Source organism: Mustelus asterias, chromosome 6, assembly GCF_964213995.1.
Source record: "Mustelus asterias chromosome 6, sMusAst1.hap1.1, whole genome shotgun sequence".
Lineage (NCBI taxonomy): Eukaryota > Metazoa > Chordata > Chondrichthyes > Carcharhiniformes > Triakidae > Mustelus > Mustelus asterias.
The window spans coordinates 44,105,195-44,127,202 of NC_135806.1; the positions used below are offsets into that span (position 1 = coordinate 44,105,195).

At 44.9% G+C, this 22,008-nt stretch overlaps 1 protein-coding gene across 2 annotated transcripts; it reads left to right on the forward strand.

Moving 5' to 3' along the window:
* The first annotated feature begins 330 nt into the window (after positions 1 to 330).
* On the forward strand, positions 331 to 16,671 carry LOC144495287 (sialidase-3-like). Of its 2 annotated transcripts, none has more exons than XM_078215364.1 (3): positions 331 to 352; positions 9,112 to 9,366; positions 14,116 to 16,665. In XM_078215364.1, exons 2-3 carry the CDS (start codon positions 9,163 to 9,165, stop codon positions 15,136 to 15,138), a joined length of 1,227 nt encoding a protein of 408 aa, XP_078071490.1. In that variant the 5' UTR covers positions 331 to 352; positions 9,112 to 9,162; the 3' UTR covers positions 15,139 to 16,665. The 2 variants fall into 2 exon arrangements, with proteins under 2 accessions (XP_078071490.1, XP_078071489.1); XM_078215363.1 differs by lacking the exon at positions 331 to 352 and adding an exon at positions 6,941 to 7,046 and having other exon boundaries at positions 14,116 to 16,671.
* The last annotated feature ends 5,337 nt before the right edge of the window (positions 16,672 to 22,008 follow it).

Below are 22,008 nucleotides of genomic sequence, written 5' to 3' on the forward strand. Positions count from 1 at the left end.
CACAATCCAGCATCTGTTCCAGTACGCTGAAGGAGAATTTAGCATGGCCAATGCACCTAACCTGCGCATCTTTCAGACTGCAGGAGGAAACCGGAGGTTGTTCCACCCGAGCAAGCGGAGAGGGAGTGATTCGAGTGAGAAGAGCTGAAGGTACGAGAGTTTGTTTTTTACATTACTTTTTTTCGGAGTTTTTTTTAGTGCAACAGGAAACTGGAAACTGGAAGTAAGCCGTGGAGAGGCCTGGGAAGGTTTTTGTTTTTTTTCCTTTAAAAGGACTTACCTTCGAGGTTTCGACCTCATTGTTCCACCGGAGCAAGAGGAGAGGGAGTGATTCGAGTGAGAAGAGCTGAAGGTACGAGAGTTTGTTTTTTACATTACTTTTTTTCAGAGTTTTTTTTAGTGCAACAGGAAACCAGAAGTAGGCTGCGGAGAGGCCTGGGAAGGTTTTTACCCAATAAATTTGAACGGGGTAAGCTTTTTTTTCTCTCTTTCATTTCTTAGTAAGGGAAGTTAGCAGGGATGTCAGTGCAGGCAGTGCAATGTTCCTCCTGTGCGATGTTTGAGGTGAGGGACACCAGTAGTGTCCCAGCTGAGTACACCTGCCGGAAGTGCATCCAATTCCAGCTCCTTGAAGACCGTGTTAGGGATCTGGAGCTGGAACTGGATGAGCTCAGGATCATTCGGGAGGCAGAGGCAGCTACAGATAAAAGCTACAGGGAGGTAGTTACTCCTAGAAATGATGATACGTGGGTGACTGCTAGAAGGGGTAAGAAGCAGTCAGAGCAGCGATTCCCCTGTGGCCGTTCCTCTGTATAACAAGTATACCATTTTGGATGCTGTTGCCGGGGGGGGGCTTAACAGGTGTAAGCCATGGGGTACAGGTCTCTGGCACAGAGTCTGTCCCTGTTGCTCAGAAGGGAAGGGGGGAGAGGAGTAGAGCATTAATCATTGGGGACTCCATAGTTAGGGGGACAGATAGGAGATTCTGTGGGAGCGAGAGGGACTCGCGGTTGGTGTGTTGCCTCCCAGGTGCCAGAGTCCATGATGTCTCGGGTCGTGTTTTCAGGATCCTTAAGGGGGAAGGGGACCAGCCCCAAGTCGTGGTTCACATAGGCACCCAAGACATAGGTAGGAAAAGGGATGGGGATGTAAGGCAGAAATTCAGGGAGTTAGGGTGGAAGCTTAGGGCTAGAACAAACAGAGTTGTTATCTCTGGTTTGTTACCCATGACACGTGCTAGCAAGGACAGGAATAGGGAGCGAGAGTAGTTGAACACGTGGCTACAGGGATGGTGCAGGAGGGAGGGATTCAGATACCTGGACAATTGGGGCTCATTCTGGGGTAGGTGGGACCTCTACAAGCGGGATGGTCTACACCTGAACCAGAGGGGTACCAATATCCTGGGGGGGGGGGGGGGATTTGCTAATGCTCTTCGGGAGGGTTTAAACTAATTCAGTAAGAAGTTTAACAACACCAGGTTAAAGTCCAACAGGTTTATTTGGTAGCAAAGGCACACAAGCTTTCGGAGCTGCAAGCCCCTTCTTCAGGTGAGTGGGAATTCTGTTCACAAACAGAGCATATAAAGACACAGACTCAATTTACATGAATAATGGTTGGACCGCAAATACTTACAACTAATCAAGTCTTTAAGAAACAAAACAATGGGAGTGGAGAGAGCATCAAGACAGGCTAAAAAGATGTGTATTGTCTCCAGACAAGACAGCCAGTGAAACTCTGTGGGGGTTACAGATAGTATGACATGAACCCAATATCCCGGTTGAGGCCTTCCTCGTGTGTGCGGAACTTGGCTATCAGTTTCTGCTCAGCGACTCTGTGCCGTCGTGTGTCGCGAAGGCCGCCTTGGAGAACGCTTACCCGAATATCAGAGGCCGAATGCCCGTGACCGCTGAAGTGCTCCCCAACAGGAAGAGAACAGTCTTGCCTGGTGATTGTCGAGCGGTGTTCATTCATCCGTTGTCGCAGCGTCTGCATAGTTTCCCCAATGTTGGGGAAACTATGCAGACGCTGCGACAACGGATGAATGAACACCGCTCGACAATCACCAGGCAAGACTGTTCTCTTCCTGTTGGGGAGCACTTCAGCGGTCACGGGCATTCGGCCTTTGATATTCGGGTAAGCGTTCTCCAAGGCGGCCTTCGCGACACACGACGGCACAGAGTCGCTGAGCAGAAACTGATAGCCAAGTTCCGCACACACGAGGAAGGCCTCAACCGGGATATTGGGTTCATGTCCCACTATCTGTAACCCCCACAGAGTTTCACTGGCTGTCTTGTCTGGAGACAATACACATCTTTTTAGCCTGTCTTGATGCTCTCTCCACTCCCATTGTTTTGTTTCTTAAAGACTTGATTAGTTGTAAGTATTCGCATTCCAACCATTATTCATGTAAATTGAGTCTGTGTCTTTATATGCTCTGTTTGTGAACAGAATTCCCACTCACCTGAAGAAGGGGCTTGCAGCTCCGAAAGCTTGTGTGCCTTTGCTACCAAATAAACCTGTTGGACTTTAACCTGGTGTTGTTAAACTTCTTACTGTGTTTACCCCAGTCCAACACCGGCATCTCCACATCATTTAAACTAATTCAGCAGGGGGATGGGAACCTGAATTGTAGCTCCAGTGTACAGGAGGTTGAGAGTAGTGAGGTCATGGATAAGGTTTCAAGGTCGCAGGAGTGTACTGACAGGCAGGAAGATGGTTTGAAGTGTGTATACTTCAACGCCAGGAGCATCCGGAATAAGGTGGGTGAACTTGCAGCATGGGTTGATACCTGGGACTTCGATGTTGTGGCCATCTTGGAGACATGGAAAGAGCGGGGACAGGAATGGTTGTTGCAGGTTCCGGGGTTTAGATGTTTCAGTAAGAGAAAGGAAGGTGGTAAAAGAGGGGGAGGTGTGGCGTTAGTCAAGGACAGTATTACGGCGGCAGAAAGGACGTTTGATGAGGACTCGTCTACTGAGGTAGTTTGGGCTGAGCTTAGAAATAGGAAAGGAGAGGTCACCCTGTTGGGAGTTTTCTATAGGCCTCCGAAAAGTTCCGGAGATGTAGAGGAAAGGATTGTAGAGGAGAGGAAATTATGATGCGATTAGGCGAGATTTAGGATGCATAGGTTGGGGAAGGAAACTGCAGGGGATGGGCACAATTGAAATGTGGAGCTTGTTCAAGGAACAGCTACTGCGTGTCCTTGATAAGTATGTACCTGTCAAGCAGGGAGGAAGTGGTCGAGTGAGGGAACCGTGGTTTACTAAAGAAGTTGAATCTCTTGTGAAGTGGAAGAAGGAGACTTATGTAAAGATGAGACGTGAAGGCTCAGTTAGGGCGCTTGAGAGTTGCAAGTTAGCCAGGAAGGACCTAAAGAGAGAGCTAAGAAGAACCAGGAGGGGACATGAGAAGTCTTTGGCAGGTAGGATCAAGGAAAACCCTAAAGCTTTCTATAGGTATGTCAGGAATAAAAGAATGACTAGGGTAAGAATAGGGCCAGTCAAGGACAGTAGTGGGAAGCTGTGCATGGAGTCCGAAGAGATAGGAGAGGCGCTAAATGAATATTTTTCGTCGGTATTCACACAGGAAAAAGACAATGTTGTCGAGGAGAATACTGAGATACAGGCTATTGGATGAGACGGGATTGAGGTTCATAAGGAGCAGGTGTTAGCAATTCTGGAAAGTGTGAAAATAGATAAGTCCCCTGGGCCAGATGGGATTTATTCTAGGATTCTCTGGGAGGCTAGGGAGGAGATTGCAGAGCCTTTGGCTTGGATCTTTATGTCGTCATTGTCTACAGGAATAGTGCCAGAAGACTGGAGAATAACAAATGTTGTCCCCTTGTTCAAGAAGGGGAGTAGAGACAACCCTGGTAATTATAGACCAGTGAGCCTTATTTCTGTTGTGGGCAAAGTTTTGGAAAGGATTATAAGAGATAGGATTTATAATCATCTAGAAAGGAATAAGTTGATTAGGGATAGTCAACACGGTTTTGTGAAGGGTAGGTCGTGCCTCACAAACCTTACTGAGTTCTTTGAGAAGGTGACCAAAGAGGTGGATGAGGGTAAAGCAGTTGATGTGGTGTATATGGATTTCAGTAAAGCGTTTGATAAGGTTCCCCACGGTAGGCTATTTCAGAAAATACGGAGGCATGGGATTGAGGGTGATTTAGCGGTTTGGATCAGGAATTGGCTAGCTGTAAGAATGATGTGGAGACGGGCTTGGAGCTCCGAAAGCTTGTGTGGCTTTTGCTACCAAATAAACCTGTTGGACTTTAACCTGGTGTTGTTAAACTTCTTACTAGCTGTAAGAAGACAGAGGGTGGTGGTTGATGGGAAATGTTCATTCTGGAGTTCAGTTACTAGTGGTGTACTGCAAGGATCTGTTTTGGGGCCACTGCTGTTTGTCATTTTTATAAATGACCTGGATGAGGGCATAGAAGGATGGGTTAGTAAATTTGTGGATGACACTAAAGTTGGTGGAGTTGTGGATGGTGCGGAAGGTTGTTGCAGGTTACAGAGGGACATAGATAAGCTGCAGAGCTGGGCTGAGGGGTGGCAAATGGAGTTTAATGCAGAAAAGTGTGAGGTGATTCACTTTGGAAGAAGTAACAGGAATACAGAGTACTGGGCTAATGGTAAGATACTTGGTAGTGTGGATGAGCAGAGAGATCTCAGTGTCCATGTGCATAGATCCCTGAAAGTTGGCACCCAGGTTGATAGGGTTGTTAAGAAGGCGTACGGTGTGTTAGCTTTTATTGGTAAAGGGATTGAGTTTCGGAGCCATGAGGTCATGTTGCAGCTGTACAAAACTCTGGTGCGGCCGCACTTGGAGTATTGTGTACAGTTCTGGTCGCCGCATTATAGGAAGGATATGGAAGCATTGGAAAGGATGCAGAGGAGATTTACCAGGATGTTGCCTGGTATGGTCCGAAGGTCTTATGAGGAAAGGCTAAGGGACGTGAGGTTGTTTTCGCTAGAGAGAAGAAGGTTAAGAGGTTATGACTTAATAGAGGCATACAAGATGATCAGAGGATTAGATAGGGTGGACAGTGAGAGTCTTTTTCCTCGGATGGTGATGGCTAGCACGAGGGGACATAGCTTTAAATTGAGGGGTGAGAGATATAGGACAGATGTTAGAGGTAGGTTCTTTACTCAGAGTAGTAAGGCCGTGGAATGCCCTGCCTGCAGCAGTAGTGGACTCGCCAACATTAAGGGCATTTAAATGGTCATTGGATAAACATATGGATGATATTGGAATAGTGTAGGAGGTTAGATGGGCTTTATATTGGTTTCACAGGTCAGCGCAACATCGAGGGCCGAAGGGCCTGTACTGCTCTGTAATGTTCTATGTTCATCCAGAGGAAACCCTCACAGACACAGGGAGAACGTACAGACTCCGCACAGTCATCCAAGTCAGGAATGAAAGCCAGGTCCCTGGCGCTGTGAGGCACAAGTGCTAAACACTGCCACCGTGCCACAGCAAGTAGTAAAAATTCTATCCATAGTAACAACACTATACCAGCATACGCAATACTATATAATCTTGGATTGGTGAATCCAAATGGATCACAAATGTTAAAGCTGCCCAAGTCCCCCCCATGAACTCCTGACCCAGCTCTGTTTTCCACCACCTATTAACCTATTCCTCAATGCTGATGATACTGTTTTTGACTTTTGCATCAGTCACTAACTCTGCACACATTGGTGAAGAAATACTACTTTCTCACTGTCCTCAATCTCTTAAATTGAATCTTTTAGTTTGTGGTCTCTTGCTTTCAGACTTTCAACCATGGGAAACTGTCCATTTCTATTGCCCCTTCAGAATTTTAAACAACTCAATCAAATTACTCTGGATACTAACGCAAAACACTGGATGCTAGACAACGGAACTAGAAACAGAAAGTGTTGCAAATACTCAGCAGGTCAGGTATCATGTGTGGAGAGAGGAACAAAGTTAACATTTCGAGTTGATGCTCTGTCATCAAAACTGGAAAAAGTTATAGCTGTAGCAAGTTTTAAGTAATTGTAGAGACAGCGCAAGGAGGCAGGAGAAAATCTAAGTGGAAGATCCTAAGGAAGACAAAATGACAAAAAGGGATAGTGCAATGCAAATATGGGTTTTAATGGGACATGTGGGGGTGGAAATAGGCAAACTTAATGATGGCACCAATACAGTAGAACCTCACCTCAGAATCACAAAAGGCAAAATGTGTTGGTCGCCCAAGAAAGACAGGAGCAATGCCGAAGCAGACAGTAGCCTAGCTCTCTGTGTTGGAAGACATTCCACTCTGGAGTGACATCACCAGTTTATTTATTGGTGTCACTAGCAGGCTTACATTAACACTGCAATGAAGTTACTGTGAAGATCCCCTAGTTGCCACACTCCAGCACCTGTTCAGGTACACTAAGTGGTAATTTAGCATGGTAAGAAGTTTAACAACACCGGGTTAAAGTTGGACTTTAACCTGGCGTTGTTAAACTTCTTACTCTGTTTACCCCAGTCCAACGCCGGCATCTCCACATCATAATTTAGCATGGCCATGGGAAACCCACGCAGCCAGAGGGAGAACATACAGACTCTATGCGACCTCTGTGCAGACGGTGACCCAAGCAGGGAATCGAACCTGGGTCTGTGGCAGCAGTGCTAACCACTGTGCCAACGTGCTGGGAAGAGACAGAATAGCAAGAGATGGGCTATGTGAAGGCAGGAATGATGGAAATTATAAAGTTGATTTTTTAAAAACTGCACACCTGGGTTAGACTAGGAAAGGGGACCAGCAATGGGAAAAGGGTGGAGAGGAAATTTGAGTGTGACTAGGACAAAGTGAGTTTCACATATTCTCTGAAAATGCAGGCTTGGTTACAACCTTGAATACTGTCCCCTGTCTGAAATTCAGCCACAGAAAGTAGTTCCCCTTTAAGAGAGACGTCATCGCGTTCCTCAGGGCGCCAGGTAGAGAGTGCGGGTGAGTGCAGCCAGTGACGCAACCTTTACAATCAACAGGAAAGGTTCAAAAATCAACAGGAACTTTTAAAAATCAGCAGGTAAAGTTTAAAACTGAGAGGGGGGAGGTCGGGGTTTGTAAACAAGCGGTTGGGTTGACGGAGAGTTTTGGAAACGAAGAGCGGCTCCGAGCTGCAGTGGCGGCGCTCGCCCCGCTATCTGATTGGCTGGGATCTGCCCGCTCCGCTATCTGATTGGCTGGGATCGGCCCAACCCGCTATCTGATTGGCTGGGACCTGCCCGCTCCGCTATCTGATTGGCTGGGATCAGCCCACCCCGCTATCTGATTGGCTGAGATCTGCCCGTCACGATTTCTGATTGGCTGGGATCTGCCCGCCCCGGTTTCTGATTGGTTATGGTTAATCTTCAGCTGCCTGTGTGGATGATTGATAGTTGGCTGAACCAATCCAATATTAATAAAATATTGATCAATAAATAAAAATAAATTACTGCGGATGCTGGAATCTGAAACCAAAAGAGAAAATGGTGGAAAAGCTCAGCAGGTCTGGCAGCATCTGTAAGGAGAGAAAAGAGCTGACGTTTCGAGTCCACGTGACCCTTTCTGAAAAGATAACCTTTGACAAAAGGTCATGTGGACTGGAAACATCAGCTCTTTTCTCTCCTTGTTACAGGAGCTGCCAGACCTGCTGAGATTTTCCAGCATTTTCTCTTTGTCAAAGCTTGTTATTGAAGTAACAAGCGAGCGCACCTTCAGGGTCTCTGCGAGTTTCACAGACCAGACTTCCTCTCAGCACTGTTACTCGGTGGCACAGTGGTTAGCACTGCTGCCTCAGAGCCAAGGACCCGGGTTCAGTTCCCGGCTTGGGTCACTGTCTGTGCGGAGTCTGCATGTTCACCGTGTCTGTGTGGATTTCCTCAGAAAGTCCGAAAGACGTGCTGGTTAAGTGCATTGGACATGCTAAATTCTCCCTCAGTGTATCTGAACAGGTGCCGGAGTGTGGCGACTAGGGTATTTTCACAGTAACTTCATTGCAGTGTTAATGTAAGCCTTCTTGTGACAATAAATAAATAAATACTCTCATCTAGACTCCCTGCCAGCACTCTTACTCTCATCTAGACTCCCCAATGGACTGCAGCAGTTCAAGAAGTGGAGATGCCGACGTTGGACTGGGGTAAACACAGTAAGAAGTTTAACAACACCAGGTTAAAGTCCAACAGCTGTTGGACTTTAACCTGGTGTTAAACTTCTTACCGCAGTTCAAGAAGACAGCTCTCTACCACCCTCTCATGATCAGTTAAGGATAGGTAACAAATCTGTGCCACATCCCATTAAAGAATAAACAACCCTTCCAGTGACAACATCCTCACCATGACCCCCTTCATCCACAAAGCTGTTTCATAGACTTATTATCTACAGAGACCTCTCACAAACCCCATTGGTCATCCCCTGTCAACACATGGAGTTCCCTCACAATACCCCCTTTAAATTAACCCTAACAGCCCTAACCAAAGTGCCCTATCATAAATGCCCTCCTCATTCATAGAGTGCCTCCCCATCCCATTCCCATACTGACCATAGATCCCAATTGCTGATATCCCACCCCCATCCCAACCACAAAATTCCCAATTTTTGCATCCTATTCTCCATTCCCTTTTCAGCTGCCCCACCCCTGAACACTCATATCTGCTCTCCATGAGTGCTTACACATCCCAGTCTGAGGTCTCCCACTGTGTTCTCAGACATGCCCGCGTGGTTCGGTACTGTTTCTAAATCCAGCACCCCTCTCCCAACCTCCCTGCCCACGGTGCTCCTATATCACAATCATACCCACATATTTTACTGTTAAGGGAACTTGTCCTGTAACTGGCACTGGCAGTGAGACGCACACTCAGTGACACCATTCAACATATTGGTGAGAGTGACTTATTAATCTGTAAGCGGTGAATCGAGAGGGTAGTAGTTCTAAAAATTCTAGCAACCTTGATTTTCCTAGTTTAATCTCTATATGATGCTTCTGATAACAGCAGTGCCCAGAATAAATGTTACATCATTGTGCCATAGTACTGTGACTCTTACTTGGTGTGCACAGTTTACTAGCAAGTTTCAAAATGTTGTTCTGATTATCTGTCTTCTTCCTTTTGCAGAGAAATTGATACCTTTTTCATAGAAACATCGAGTCTAATTTCTTTGGCAAGATGGCTTCCTCAAATTCTTTCAACCCAACTGTCCTATTCAAACAGGAGAATGGTTTTGGATACAGAATTCCTGCATTGCTCCACATTCCGGACACAGGAACACTTTTGGCATTTGCTGAGAAGAGATTAGGCTCCAAGGATGAAGATGCTGATACGCTCATGCTCCGAAGGGGCACATATAAAAAGTCTTTAAAGAATTTTGAGGTAAACTGGAAGAAAAATATGCAGGAGACATAACAAAGAACAAAGAACAAAGAACAATACAGCACAGGAACAGGCCCTTCGGCCCTCCAAGCCCGCGCCGCTCCCCGGTCCAGGATTGAATCCTGAATACAGGATCCCCGCCCAATTTTCCAGCCTATCTACATACCAATATCCTATCCACCGAGCTGTCCCTCACAGCTACGATGCTTTGTTCATTACAACCTATTAACTTACCCCCACCCCCCCATTCCAGACCATGTGATCTCCAGGGAGAGGCGAAAACCCAGAGTGAAAAACCCCAGGGCCAATATGGGGGAAAAAAAATCTGGGAAATTCCTCTCCGACCCCCTGAGGCGATCGAAACGAGTCCAGGAGATCACAATGGCCCCGATCGGAAAATGCTTCCCAACCCTAGTCATTTCCACTTCCACGAACACCATATGAATTCCCTGCCCCCGAGACAGGTTCCCAACTATCCGCAGTCTCACTCTGTACTGGCACCAGTCATGATCATAGAATGAAGCCTTGAAACGAGAAACCAGGAACAATTAGCCCGCGCCGCTCCCTGGTCCAAACTAGACCACTCTTTTGTATCCCTCCATTCCCACTCCGTTCATATAGCTGTCTAGATAAGTCTTAAACGTTCCCAGTGTGTCCGCCTCCACCACCTTGCCCGGCAACACATTCCAGGCCCCCACGACCCTCTGTGTGAAATATGTCCTTCTGATATCTGTGTTAAACCTCCCCCCCTTCACCTTGAACCTATGACCCCTCGTAAACGTCACCACCGACCCGGGGAAAAGCTTCCCACCGTTCACCCTATCTATGCCTTTCATAATTTTATACACCTCTATTAGGTCTCCCCTCATCCTCCGTCTTTCCAAGGAGAACAACCCCAGTTTCCCCAATCTCTCCTCATAACCAAGCCCCTCCATACCAGGCAACATCCTGGTAAACCTCCTCTGTACTCTCTCCAAAGCCTCCACGTCCTTCTGGTAGTGTGGCGACCAGAACTGGACGCAGTATTCCAAATGTGGCCGAACGAACGTTCTATACATCTGCAACATCAGACCCCAACTTTTATACTCTATGCCCCGTCCTATAAAGGCAAGCATGCCATATGCCTTCTTCACCACCTTCTCCACCTGTGACGTCACCTTCAAAGATCTGTGGACTTGCACACCCAGGTCCCTCTGCGTCTCTACACCCTTTATGGTTCTTCCATTTATCGTGTAGCTCCTCCCTACATTATTCCCACCAAAATGCATCACTTCGCATTTATCAGGATTGAACTCCATCTGCCATTTCCTTGCCCAAATTTCCAGCCTATCTATATCCTTCTGTAGCCTCTGACAATGTTCCTCACTATCTGCAAGTCCTGCCAGTTTTGTGTCGTCCGCAAACTTACTGATCACCCCAGTTACTCCTTCTTCCAGATCATTTATATAAATCACAAACAGCAGAGGTCCCAATACAGAGCCCTGCGGTACACCACTAGTCACAGGCCTCCAGCCGGAAAAAGACCCTTCCACTACCACCCTCTGTCTTCTATGACCAAGCCAGTTCTCCACCCATCTAGCCACCTCCCCCTTTATCCCATGGGATCCAACCTTTTTCACTAGCCTACCATGAGGGACTTTGTCAAATGCTTTACTAAAGTCCATATAGACAACATCCACGGCCCTTCCTTCGTCAACCATTTTGGTCACTTCTTCAAAAAACACCACCAGGTTCGTGAGGCATGACCTCCCTCTCACAAAACCATGTTGACTATCGTTAATGAGTTTATTCCTTTCTAAATGCGCATACATCCTATCTTTAAGAATCTTCTCCAACAACTTCCCCACCACGGACGTCAAGCTCACCGGCCTATAATTACCCGGGTTATCCTTCCTACCCTTCTTAAATAACGGGACCACATTGGCTATCCTCCAATCCTCTGGGACCTCACCTGTGTCCAGTGACGAGACAAAGATTTGCGTCAGAGGCCCAACTATTTCACCTCTCGTCTCCCTGAGCAGCCTTGGATAGATTCCATCAGGCCCTGGGGATTTGTCAGTCTTTATATTCTCTAACAAACCTAACACTTCCTCCTTTGTAATGGAGATTTTCTCCAACGGTTCAACACTCCCCTCCGAGACACTCCCAGTCAACACATCCCTCTCCTTAGTGAATACCGACGCAAAGTATTCATTTAGGATCTCCCCTACCTCTTTGGGCTCCAAGCATAAGTCCCCACTTTTGTCCCTGAGAGGTCCGATTTTTTCCCTTACAACCCTTTTGTTCCTAACGTATGAATAAAATGCCTTGGGATTCTCCTTAATCCTGTCTGCCAAGAACATTTCGTGACCCCTTTTTGCTCTTCTAATTCCCCGTTTGAGTATTTTCCTACTTTCATTATACTCCTCCAGAGCTCCCTCCGTTTTTAGCTGCTTGGACCTAACATACGCCTCTCTTTTCCTTTTGACCAGTCCCTCAATTTCCCTGGTTATCCACGGTTCTCTAATCCTACCCTTCCTATCCTTCTTTTTTACAGGCACATGCTTGTCCTGTAGCCCTAACAACCGTTCCTTAAAAGACTGCCACATACCAGATGTGGATTTACCCTCAAACAGCCTCTCCCAATCAAGAGCTGCCAATTTCTGCCTGATCCCAATAAAGTTAGCCTTCCCCCAATCCAACACCTTACCCTTGGGACACCACTCATCCTTTTCCATCACTATCCTAAAGCTAACAGAATTGTGGTCACTATTTGCCACATGTTCCCCGACCAAAACTTTGAAGACCTGACCGGGCTCATTCCCCAGCACCAGGTCCAGTATAGCCCCCTCTCTAGTTGGGCTGTCCACATATTGTTCCAATGAACCCTCCTGTACACATTTTACAAATGCCTCACCATCCAGAGTCCCTGCCCTCAGCGATTTCCAGTCTATACCAGGGAAATTGAAGTCTCCCACTACAACAACCCTATTTTTCCTGCACCTATCCAGTATCTCCTGACATATCCATTCTTCCACTTCCCTTGGGCTGTTGGGGGGCCTGTAGTACACCCCCAACATAACCCTAAATTTTTAAAATGCACGTGGTTGGCAAATTTAAAATTGGAATAAAAAAAAGAATGACTGGGATGGAATTTTAATTGGGATTTACATTTAGGTTTTAACTAGAGGGGTTGAGGATGTGGGGAGGGGGAGAGTTCTGCATTGCATAAGAGAAAACTGGGACTATTTAACAAAGAGGTCAATATAACTTGGGAGGTATTTATGGAGATCTGGTAGTGATAGCCCATGTTCAGATTTCTGGACCAGCAATCAGTAAAATGCACAGAATGCTGGTCTATATTGTGAGATCAGTAGTGAATGGGTAGAATTATATACATTCTCTTTGGAAATGTGTCAAAACATGAAAGAAATCTGTTGGCACTGAGTGCAAATACCATTTGTACACAATCCTGATCTAGATGGGATGTGATTTTATGAATGAATCATATACTGTCTCTGTTGTTTATCATCTTACCTGGCCACCTTGCTTTCCTCTGAGTAAAAGCCTCCTGGATTTTGACACTTGGGGTTCCAAGTTATTTATGGCTTGGGTAAATCCTATTATAAGACCAGTTTCCTGTGGTTATCTCACTTAGGAACCTGAATGATAAAATATTTGTATCTAAAACATCCAGGTCTATAATTTTGAATGGGTAGAATTATATACATTCTCTTTGGAAATGTAGCCAGCAATCATTGAACTGGGTGTACATGAGTATTGGAAGCTGAGACGGGTGCTTGTGGGTTAATATGTTAATCTTATTGGCTGAAAGAAAAATAGCATAAATACAATAATTGCACCTCATTAAGTTAATGAGGGTCAATCATTGTATGTGTGCTATTTATCTATAAATAATTCATTTTTTTTTAACCTGCTTGGCCTCGACATCTCTGATAGACCGATGCCCAGAACATCCCTTTTCCTATTTATGCTATTTGAATAAATATGTTGTTTTATTTTAGAAATCAACATTCTGACTGTGAAATTTAAGCATATACCATATGGGAAAAATAGTAAGAGAAAACTGGGACTATTTAACAAAGAGGTCAATATAACTTGGGAGGTATTTATGGAGATCTGGTAGTGATAGCCCATGTTCAGATTTCTGGACCAGCCATCAGTAAAATGCACAGAATGCTGGTCTATATTGCGAGATCAGTAGTGTCTGGAAGTACGAGAACCATTTTCAGTCCTTTACTAAGGAAACAAAAACTCCCTGAAAATGGCACAAAAAGGGTTGAGCCTGATCTGTAGTGTCTGAGGACAGATTAGAAAAAAAACAGTATTCCAGCTTTGAAAGGAGACGAATGAGAACAGACCATGCAGAGTTATATAACCGAAATGGAGAAAACCAACACTGGGCACAATTTCAGGTTAAATCAGGACAGCCCAGCTTAAGGAACATGACTATAAAATGGTAAAAGACAAATTCAGTCCTGAAGTCAGAGACCACCTCTTCAACGGAAGGGTGATTAATGCTAGCAGTGGATTCTGCAGGGTGGTGATGACAAATATTTTAGTCATTCAAGAATCGATTTTATCCTGAAGTGGAGAATCTTGGGTTGGGTTTTAATGAAAGAAAGGCATCATCCATCTACTTCATGTATTGAAAATGGGAAGATCGTATTCTGTTTTCAGAACTGAGCTAATGTGAAGTTAATTTAATGATCAGTTCTAGTTGATTAACTCTTGCTTTCATTTTCTCAGTGGGAGGATGTGACACCTATTGAGTCTGCACGACTAAAGGATCATCGATCCATGAATCCTTGCGCTGTTTATGACAAAGAAACAGGCACTGTCTTCCTCTTCTTTATTGTTGTCCGTGGAAATGTAAGTGAGCAATATCAAATAAAAAATAGGAAAAATGTCACAGGACTTTGCTTTGTCACCAGCAAGGACCAAGGACAGAATTGGAGCTGTCGTACCGATCTGACAGATCCGAACTTTAAGAAATGGGCAACATTTGCTGTGGGGCCAGGCCATGGTATTCAGCTCAAGTCTGGACGCCTTACTATCCCTGCTTATGCTTACGAGATACAATCAGATGACCAAGTTATGTCTCGTGTTTTCACTTTCTTTAGTGACGATCATGGAGAGAGCTGGAATTGTGGAGGCTTTGTTTCTAGAGAAGAGTGCGGGGAATGTCAGATGGTGTCAATGGATCAGGGCAATGGATTTGATATTCTGTATTGCAATGCTCGGAGCATTAAGCGTGGTGATAAACAGTATCGAGTGCAAGCTGTTAGCACAGATGGTGGATATACCTTTACAGATGGATCTCTGGTGAAAATGCTGGCTGAACCCCCAAATGGTTGTCATGGCAGTATTATCCACTTTCCAGCATCAAAACTTGCAGGGCTCAATATCTATCCTGTCATTAAAAATTATCATTTGGAGCAAAAGAAAAAGGAGAACGATACCTCAGAATTAACTGAAAATTTTGAGATTATATTATTCTCGCATACTACAAACTTCAAATCACGCAGAGATTTAGGAATGTATCTTAGTACTTGTCCAGGTAGTTTCCATACCTGGACAGAGCCTTGGATCATTTATCCTGGTCCAAGTGCCTACTCGGAACTGGCTTTTGTTGAATTTCCTGGGGAAGACATTCCTCTTGTAACTTGCTTGTTTGAATGTGGCTGCAACTCTGAGTGTGAGCAAATCTCATTCCGTGTATTCCAAGTCGATGAGATTATTAAGAACATTCTAAAGGAGGCAACATATTAAATCTATGGGTGAAATTTTCCGGTCCTTTGCATTGGCAGGATCTTGTGGTCCCGCTGAAGCTGAACCCTCGGTGAGACAGGCGAGCCCCGCAAATTGCCATTGATTTCAGCAGGACCTCAAGATCCCGCCGGTGGCAATGGCAAGCTGCCTCTCCCACGGCAAAACCTGCTGTGGGTGGGGGACTGGAAAATTCCAGCCAGCAAGTGACTTCTTAGTGTTGTAAAGGAAATCCACCTGCAGATGAAATCATGTTTTTTCCATTTAAAAGCTTGCATATTATCAGCTTATTTGCATGCTAATCTTAACAGTGCAACTGTTTTACAGTTATTAACTTCTGAAATGAAACTACTTGCCTTATCAGGCTTGTTTGCAGATTTAGAGGGAGAAATGGGGACGCCAGCAGAAAATCTTGCAGGATCAAGAATCTTGGCGGTGAGATCTCGTCTGATTTTCATCACCCCTCACCAGAAAGGGAGGGAATTTCATTTAAATTCATTTTTTAAATTAACGTATGGTTAAAGGACTTCCCCTCCCTATGTCCCTCCCAGATAAAGATTCCCATCGTGTTTAAAAATGTGAAGCAATTGAGGAAAACCTGCCAGGGACACAGATGTAAGTAAAGCCCCCAGGAGGCAGAGGGACATGGTCTGTCACCTTGGCAATGCCAACCTGACAGTGCCTCTGCCAGGTGCATTGCCCTTTGGGGAGCTCTGTTGGGGGGGATTGCCCTTATGTGTAGTAGGGGGGGTTGCCCCACTGAGTATGTGGGGAGGGGGGCAGTTTTTTTTAATGCAGATTGGGACATCCCTTAAAAATGAGGCTCATCAGGCCCCACCTGTGATAGTGTCACAGACGTTTGCAGCATTTTTTGCTCAAAGTGCTGCAGTTTCTGGCAAGAAAAGCCAGCTGGCAAGCTGCTTGTTAGTTTTCACACCAGAGCCAAAACTTAAAAATGGAAAATTTCACCCATTGTCTGTGTTGCAGCAATATTATCAAATATCAGTAAATTGCTGCACAGTTTTTATAATATTTACTTTTACAATTTAACTTTCCTCCAAAACTTGTAAGTTGTACTCACAGCAGAGAAGCAGCTTCCAAATGCAGTCTAAGTCTCTTGTAAACCAAAACCAACACCATTATATAGGATTGTGGCATGGATAAACATTATTCCTTACCTGTGGTACATAATGGGTGATGTGACCAGAGATCATGTGGGATGCTGTTTACTCCAAAGGAGGCAAATATTACACTGTCAGACTGCTGGTTTCATGCTACGGATAAATAGATTTATATACAAGTATATTTAACATACAGATGCAACAAGTTATATAGTACAAATACCTAGCAAATAATAAAATCAGTCCACAAAGGCTGAAATGACCCTTATTAGAACATTTTTGTATAGTTTATTGCATGTCAAAGCATTTACCATGAACAGTTGTGGTTCTTTAGGCTGCAGTGGTGAATATAGATGATGCAAACTGTCTGACTACTGCACAACAGTCCAGCTGCCTAATAAAATGAACTGAAACTAAAAATTAAAGAGCGTATGGTGTTATTTATTTGATGAATTCTGGATATGTCTGGACTCCTCTCAACCACGACGCATTAGAAAGCTGAAACACAGTTGCACGAACATGCGTAAATAATATTTTTCTTTTTTTCTGACCAGCATCAGGGGAGCTTAACTGAAGTCGGACAATATACCTCTATAGGCTGGTATGAGTCAAAAATACAGTCAGGCTTTATTCTCATAAGCTTATGGGAGAACTTGACCCCTTGAAAGCGGAAGCCAAAGTCCTCACTGAACACAAGAAGCATGGATATTTATACATCAGGGTTCCCAATACAAGTCATGAAGCAAAGTCCAGTTAACAGTCCTTGATCGTAAATTATAGTTCCTTTAACAGCTTCTGATAGTCTTTGGATCATGGTTAGAGACCATCTGGTATCCTTGGGCCATAAAGCACAATTCTTCTGGTCGTTGCAGTCAAGGTGTCACCTCTGGTCCCCTGCTCTTCCCGCAGCGTTTCCTTTGAAGTGACTGAGTGACTGAGTGCAACTGTCCCAGTGGGAGTCCTCCTTCAAACGGCCATTCTCGCACTCTACCATTTGGTCGCTGCTTCCTCTGCTTAAATCACAGACAAGCCTCCGGGAAAGAAAGACTAACATCTATATTCAACTGTCTGTTTTATCAGAATGATATAAACAAGCGAGGGAACCATGAACAAATGGCTTATACTAAAGGTAACAGATGAAAGACATGAACAAATGGCTTATGCTACTACCAGGAGCAATATAAAAAAGGGGTGACTCGCCACAAGTAAACGATATGTTTATGATACATTCCAGATACAAAGTTCAACCTTTTAGGCACAAAATACATTGAGTACAAAAAACATTAACCCTTTCCCTTCTTCATTAACTAATATTAAAAAATTGTGGGTCAGGGTGAAAACAATCAAGTTAACTAGATATTTTCTCAATCACTTCCACCAACTCATTATTTTCTGTACAATATACATTAAACCATGGCTACCTTATTCCAAAAGCTGATGTTAGTTGCTTCTCAATGAATTTAGCTTGAGCTCATGGCCAGTAGCATTGTTCTTGTTTTATGGGGACTAGAGTCTGCCTAAGTTACAAGAAATAAATTCAAGGAAATGAAGCTACTTCAAAAAAAGACAATAAAAAGGTATAGAAAGAGACTTTGCAGAATCAGGTCTTTGAGCGGCATAGAGATATTTAAAAATAGCTTCAAATAAATATTACAGGTTGTGAGTAAAAAGGTTCAAGTTTAGTTTGACAAGACTAAAACCAATAAGACAACTGGAGATATTTTGACGTAGCAAATCAGGATTATTCATTAAGAAATAAAAGCTATACTTAACAAATCAAGGCAATATCTTGACCAATTGTCTGGCTTTTACTTTCCATCTGGATTTTGGGAGTCGCCCCATGGGACTCCCTAAGGCCTCCTCTGCCCTATGGACTCTTTGCCTTTATCTGGGTCTGTTCAGCTGGATTATTTGTCTTGCAATTGCATGTGCTATACTGTCTGTTTGCTAATACTTCAGTTCCTGCTCCTAAGATTTTACTTTGTTCTCTGTGCAATGAGGCCTTTTTAATGCTGGTTTTTTAACCCTTTCTGTCAATCAAGCCAACCTGTGATCAGAGCTATTCTAGCTTGCTAGTTAGCTTAAATAATAATTAATCAATGTCTTCTCTGTTCTAAATAAAACTTAAGGTGATAAGATAGCCTCCTAAGAGGTGAGAAGACCCTTAGTCATCCTACTAGAATCTGTTTTAAGCTAGTTTATTCCAGCTATTTGGTCCTATAATGAACATGGTTACCAGATTTCACAGCTCTTTTGTTCTGTAGTATGCAGCTTTTAACTTATTGCAATCAATGTAAGGACTCATTCCACAAGTTATTTACATCATTAAAACTGTATAATTAACTTTTTATTCATTCATGGGACATGGGCGTTGCTGGCTGGCCAGTATTTATCGCCTATCCCTAGTTGCCCTTGAGAAGGTGGTGGTGGTGAGCTATCTTCTTGAATCACTGCAGTCCATGTGCTGTGGGTTGACCCACAATGCCGTTAGGGAGGGAATTCCAGGATTTTGAACCAGCGACTGTGAAGAAATGGTGATATTTCCAAGTCAGGATGGTGAGTGGCTTGGAGGGGAACTTGCAGGTGGTGGTGTTCCCATGTACCTGCTGCCCTTGTTCTTCTAAATGGACGTGGTTGTGGGTTTGGAATGTACTGTCTAAGGATCTTTGCTGAATTGCTGCAGTGCATCTTGTTAAATAGTACACACTGCTGCTACTGAGTGTCAGTGGTGGAGCGAGTAGATGTTTATAGATGTGGTGCCAATCAAGCGGGCTGCTTTGTCCTGGATGGTGTCAAGCTTCTTAAGTATTGTTGGAGCTGCACCCATCCAGGCAAGTGGGGAGTATTCCATCACACTCCTGACTTGGGCCTTGTAGATGGTGGATAGGCTTTGGGGAGTCAGGAGGTGAGTTACTCGCCACAGTATTCCTAGCCTCTGATCTGCTGTTGTAGTCACTGTGTTTATGTGGCGAGTCCAGTTGAGTTTCTGGTCAATGGTAACCTCCAGGATGTTGCCAGTGATGGTAACACCATTGAATGTCAAGGGTCGGTGGTTAGAGTGTCTCTTATTAGTGATGGCCATTGCCTGGCATTTGTGTGGTGCAAATGTTATTTGCCACTTGTCAGTCCAAGCCTAGATATTGTCCAGACCTTGTTGCATTTGAACATGGACTGCTTCAGTATCTGAGTCGTGAATGGTGCTGAACATTGTGCAATCATAGGCGAACATCCCTACTTCTGACCTTATGACAGAGGGAAAGTCATTGATGAAGCAGCTGAAGATGGTTGGGCCCAGGGCACTAACCTAAGGGACTCCTGCAGAGATGTCCTGGAGCTGAGATGACTGACCCTCCACAACCACAACCATCTTCCTATGTACCAGGTATGACTCCAACCAGCGGAGAGTTTACCCCTTTACACACATTGATTCCTTGATGTCAAGGGCTGTCACTCTCACTTCACCTCACCTCTGCAATTCAGCTCTTTCGTCCATGTTTGAACCAAGGCTGTAATGAGGACAGGAGCTGAGTGACCCTGGCGAAACCCAAACTGTGCGTCACTGAGCAGGTTATTGCTGAGCAGGTGCTGCTTGATAGCACTGTTGATGACCCCCTCCATCACTTAACTGATGATCCAGAGTAGACTGATTGGGCAGTAATTGGTCGGGTTGGATTTGTCCTGCTTTTTGTGTGCAGGACATATCTGGGCAGTTTTCCATATTGTCGGGTAAATGCCAGTATTGTAACTGTACTGGAAGAGCTTGGCTAGGGGAGCAGCAAGTTCTGGAGCACAAGTCTTCAGTACTATTGCCGGAACGTCATTGGAGCCTTTGCAGTATCCAGTGCCTCCAACCATTTCTTGATATCACATGGACTGAATCGAACTGGCTGGAGACTGGCATCTGAGATGCTGGAGATCACTAGAGGAGGTGAGAGATAGATCATCCATTTCTGGCTGAAGATTGCTGTGAATACTTCAGCCTTATCTTTTGCACTGATATGCTGGGCTCCTCCATCATTGACAATGGGGATGTTTGTGGAGCCTCCTCCTCCAGTGAGTTGTTTAATTGTCCACCACCATTCACGACTGGATATGGCAGGACTGCAGAGCTTAGATCGGATCCATTGGTTGTGGGATCACTTAGCTCTATCACTTGCTGTTTTTGCCATTTGGCAGGCAAGTAGCCCTGTTTGGTAGCTTCACCAGGTTGACACCTCATTTTTAGGTATGCCTGGTGCTGCTCCTGGCATGCCCTCCTGAACCCTCCATTGAACCAGGGTTGATCCCCTGGTTCGATGATAATGGTTGAGTGAGGGATATGCCGGGCTATAAGGTTGCAGATTGTGCTGGAGTACAATTCCGCTGCTGTTGATGGCCCACAGCACCTCATGGATGCCCAGTCTTGAGTTGCTAGATCTGTTCGAAGTCTGTCCCATTTAGCACGGTGATAGTGCAACACAACATGATGGAGGTTATTCTCAATGTGAAGGCGGGACTTCGTCTCCACAAGGACTGTAGAGTGGTCACTCTTATCGAGTGTCATGGACAGATGCCTCTGCAGCCAGCAGTTTGGTAAGGATGAGGTCCAGTATTTTCCCGCTTGTTGGTTCCCTCACCACCTACTGCAGACCCAGTTGAGCAGTTATATCCTTTCGGACCCGACCAGCTCGATCAGTAGTGCTGCTGCCGAGCCACTCTTGGTGGTGGACATTGAAATGCCCCACCCAGAGTACACTTTGCACCCTTGCCACCCTCAGTGCTTCCTCCAAGTGTTGCTCAACATGGAGGAGTACTGATAGCATAACTCATAGAATCCCTACAGTGCAGAAGGAGGCTATACGGCCCATTAAGTCTGCACTGACAGAAATCCCACTCAGGCATAACCCCACATATTTACCCTGCTAATCCCCCGGACACTAAGGGGCAATTTAGCACGGCCAATCAACCTAAGCCGCACATCTTTCGAGTGTGGGAGGAAACCGGAGCACCCGGAGGAAACCCACGCAGACACGGGGAGAACGTGCAAACTCCACACAGACAGTGACCCAAGGCCGGATCCCTGGTGCTGTGAGGCAGCAGTGCTAACCACTGTGCCACCAAACTCAACTAAAGATTCAGAATTCATCAACTGAGTGACTGATCTCTTTTAAACCATTAATACAAATTATTAAACTGATTCCTTTTACCAATGTATGTATATCAGTCTAAAACTAAAATGAAACTAATTGTAACCACCCAAAACTACAAACAAGAGGCATAACTCTTGTCAACGGATATAACAGGTTTCCGCCGGGTGCTCCAGTTTCCTCCCACAGTCCAAAGATGTGTGGGTTAGGTTGATTGGCCGTGCTAAAATTGCCCCTTAGTGTCCTGGGATGCGTAGGTTAGAGGAATTAGCGGGTAAATAGGTGGAGTTACGAGGAAAAGGGCCTGGGTGGGATTGTTGTCGGTGCAGACTCGATGGGCCGAATGGCCTCCTTCTGCACTGCAGGGTTTCTATGATTCTATGAACTAGGTAAAGAAAGGACCCTCCTCAGTATCATAACAGTCAAAGTGGAGGGTAAAATACTAAAATATTAGAATGGGTGAGATTGTGGAAAAAGAAAATATAAAGAGCCATAATTTGCAACTGCAAAGCGCCTGATGGTATCTGGAGTTATTTTGACTCGCCCTTGCATATTTCAACTTTTTTTTTTGTGTGGTGAGTTGCTGAAAGTGTGAGCTGATAATGGGACACCAAAGGAAACAAAGT

Coding starts and splice junctions, on each gene's coding strand:
- LOC144495287 (XM_078215364.1), top strand. CDS start 9,163: ATGGCTTCCTCAAATTCTTTCAACCCAACTGTCCTATTCAAACAGGAG. Junction 9,367..14,115: donor AGTCTTTAAAGAATTTTGAG/GTAAACTGGAAG, acceptor TCATTTTCTCAG/TGGGAGGATGTGACACCTAT.